This window comes from Bidens hawaiensis, unplaced genomic scaffold (genome assembly GCF_021521415.1).
Source record: "Bidens hawaiensis isolate Kalapana, Puna unplaced genomic scaffold, B.hawaiensis_p1.1 tig00002423_1, whole genome shotgun sequence".
Lineage (NCBI taxonomy): Eukaryota > Viridiplantae > Streptophyta > Magnoliopsida > Asterales > Asteraceae > Bidens > Bidens hawaiensis.
The window spans coordinates 1,173,521-1,176,685 of record NW_027491133.1 but is presented as its reverse complement, the minus strand read 5'-3'; the positions used below and the strand labels follow the sequence as shown (position 1 = coordinate 1,176,685).

General features: G+C 35.1%; 1 protein-coding gene across 1 annotated transcript; it reads right to left on the bottom strand.

Annotated features, from left to right (window-relative positions):
- Positions 1 to 503: 503 nt before the first annotated feature.
- On the bottom strand, positions 504 to 2,733 carry LOC143619279 (putative RING-H2 finger protein ATL21A). Its single transcript, XM_077091246.1, has 3 exons — positions 2,176 to 2,733; positions 1,284 to 1,689; positions 504 to 1,162 (listed from the first exon to the last, which is right to left on the bottom strand). Exons 1-3 carry the CDS (start codon positions 2,443 to 2,445, stop codon positions 702 to 704), a joined length of 1,137 nt encoding a protein of 378 aa, XP_076947361.1. The 5' UTR covers positions 2,446 to 2,733; the 3' UTR covers positions 504 to 701.
- Positions 2,734 to 3,165: the final 432 nt, after the last annotated feature.

Here is a 3,165-nt window from a genome sequence, read left to right as displayed (position 1 = left end):
TAGAACTGTGTTTATGAGTAAATCCAACACGAAAGTAGGGTTACCGGTAACGGGGCCTTACATTGATGGATTGGATGGGTGTTTTAAAAACACCATATAGTGCATGTAAAAAACCCCCTTTCATATCCGGTCTCAAAAATCAACGGATAACAAGAATATATGCTTTACTATTAGTTATTTTCCGATTATATCATTTAGAAGTAACGTGTTATGAGTTATGATTCATTTTTTGAAATATATTCTAACATCAAATTAGGTACATGACAACCATTGATATATAACTTTAAACAACTTTGATTTTGAAAGCGCGTATTACTTAACATATATTTTTATAATTTTATAAATAATCATGTTTTCTTTATTTATCATAAATACTTACAAAAAATAATTTATTAAAAATTACATATTTTACAAATAAATTTAAGATGTAGGGTATGTTTAATGAGAGCTTTTTAGGATCCACACTTTAGGTATTTTAAAAATAAACTCGCACAAGTTTTCATAATAAATAAGCCCATGAGAAAAGGTATTTAAGGTACCTTTAAGAATATCCTTTGAAACTATTACACATAACATATCAAACACCAAATGATTGACATTTCTATATTTAACAACTCAATTGTGTGACCTTGTATCTATACATACACATATACATGTGAATACTTAAAGGGTACAAAGAATCAAAATTTATGATCGGACTCCTATGAAGATTCTACAGTAGAAGTCCTTGATGTTGTAGAACACCGTGTGACCAACGACGAGCTTTCAGGCGAATTCCTGCACACCGGACATGTTGCATTTAACTTGAGCCACTCATCAATACACTCCGCATGGAAATAATGATTACATTCTGGGATCGTCCTTAACGACTCTTTAGGCTTGTAATCCGAAAGACATATAGTACACATACTATCATCATTCGGTAACCTACAACTCTCTCCCAGCGTGGTTTTCGGGTATGAATCAATTGTGGACCCATCTAAGCCTGTTCTGGAAACCGGTTGTGGGGTGATGGCGATAGAAAAGAGGTCAACACTTTGATGGTGAGTTTCACTATAGTCTCGCACTCTGGTCGCAGAGTAACATATCAGCCCGACTATGCAAATCATTACCGGCATACCGATTCCTAAACTTAACCCATACATAGCACTCCTTGGAAACCCTAAATCAATTACCATCAATCATTATCAATAAGTGAATAAACATGAATCAAAGTCAAAATTGCCTACTTTGACTTTCATAGCAAAAATAGTCAACTTTGACTTTAATATTGTGAAACTTACCACGGCGTGAACCAACACAACCAATCTGTCCATCAAGAGTCTTCCATCCACAAGCTCTAAATTCAATTTCACATGTTATACAATCCGGAATGAACCACTTCAGCTCCAAATCCGATCTAATGTCTTCGTTCCACCGCGTAGGCAGGGCAATAGTCTTCATGACTTCACAACTCGAAGGCATCATTCCAGATGAAATCAGTCCGGTTCGAATAGCAACCACCGAGTTATTTTTACTGTTTAGGCAAGTAAACGGAACCGCGGGGTACATGAAACCGAAATTCTGTAATGAGCAGTTGAAGAAAGTGTAGAGCAGCATGTTACTAAAACCGAATGGCGTATCGGATAAATTGAAACCGTTGATGTTGATTCCGTTTCGCTGGCAGAAATCCGGATCTATCTTGATCACCTGTGAATCGTAACAATTGTTTACGGTTATGATTAATTGATTAGGCCATGAGGTATACTTATCGACTAGAACTATAGCTGAACTAGCGTCTAGTGGAGTTAAGGGGTGTCAGTAGTCGGTACACCTCATGGCCTAAAACTAAAACTATGTGTCATGATTTAACTAAAAAATAAAAAACACCTTGATACGTCACTGCCACGTAGAAATGAGAGCTCTAACCATATTTTCCATAAAAAATGCTTAGATATTTTCCCAGTACAGTACATGTACCATAAGATACCGTGTACTTGTACCAGGGAAAAATGATACATAAAGTATGGTATTTGGTGCCCGAATTTTCTCAATTTCGGTGTTGGGTATTTTCGATGCCGGTACTGGTTTTTCTTATAATCGTTTTTTTAAATACTGATTAAAAAAGAGTTTTTCTTGGGTATTAGGTAACAACTGAAAATTTTATTATGTACATGATTTGAGTTGAAACCGAACCTGTGAAACGTAGTTGATCGCGTTGACTGTGTATGAACGCGACGACGAAAGCCGAATAATTGTTCGATTTTGTTTGTTACACGAGAGGCCATAACCCGGAAAGCCGCACCACGGTGGTTGCCGGCCGGTTATATGGAACGGGAACCGGACTTGTGGTTCGTTACGGCCGCAGGAGGCTGGCCGACAAGGGTCGTCGTTGTCGGCTGCAGTAATGGATCTGAGTAACACGCCGGAGAAGAATATTAGCCGGAGAATAAGTGACTTCTCCATGTGGTTGCCGGAGTGTGCTTTATGGTGGCTATTGGTGAGTCGATATTTTCAAATGCTTTTTGAACGAATATTTAATATTTTATAGTCACTTTCAAAAAGAAGTATAATAATAATATTAATTCAAGTTTTATATTATGGAAATGGAAATATAAGCCGATGCATATAAATAAGACTAGTTATTATATCTATACCTTAAAATAATGTTGATAGATAGATAAAATATTATAAAAGAATCCAAATGGTGACCAAGTTGGGGGGGTTAGCATTATGTCCGTTCGATCAATAAATCGATGGTCACAGATTATTTTGTATAATTATAATTAAGTGGAAGATGTACATGAGGGTATCTATTTATTAATTAAGGTTGAAAAATCAAAATTTTGTTGAGAAATATTCTTCTTATGCTTAAATCAGACTTAGATATTTTTAAAAAATCAAATATTTATGCGTGCTTTAATTTTTTCATGACTTTCCTACATTATCTTTGATAATATGTCTATATAACTATTATGTACCTACATGCGTGTGTAATAACATCATACTTGATCAATGATCACGTGTATCGTAATGCATAATATTGTAGTTTATTAGTTTTGTAGAAATTGTAATGTATGATAAGGTTCAGCATATTGCATCAAGTATAACGCATCATGCATACTGCATACGTATGATATAATACATTTATAAGGCAAAGCTTGTATATACATAAGAATTATTTGT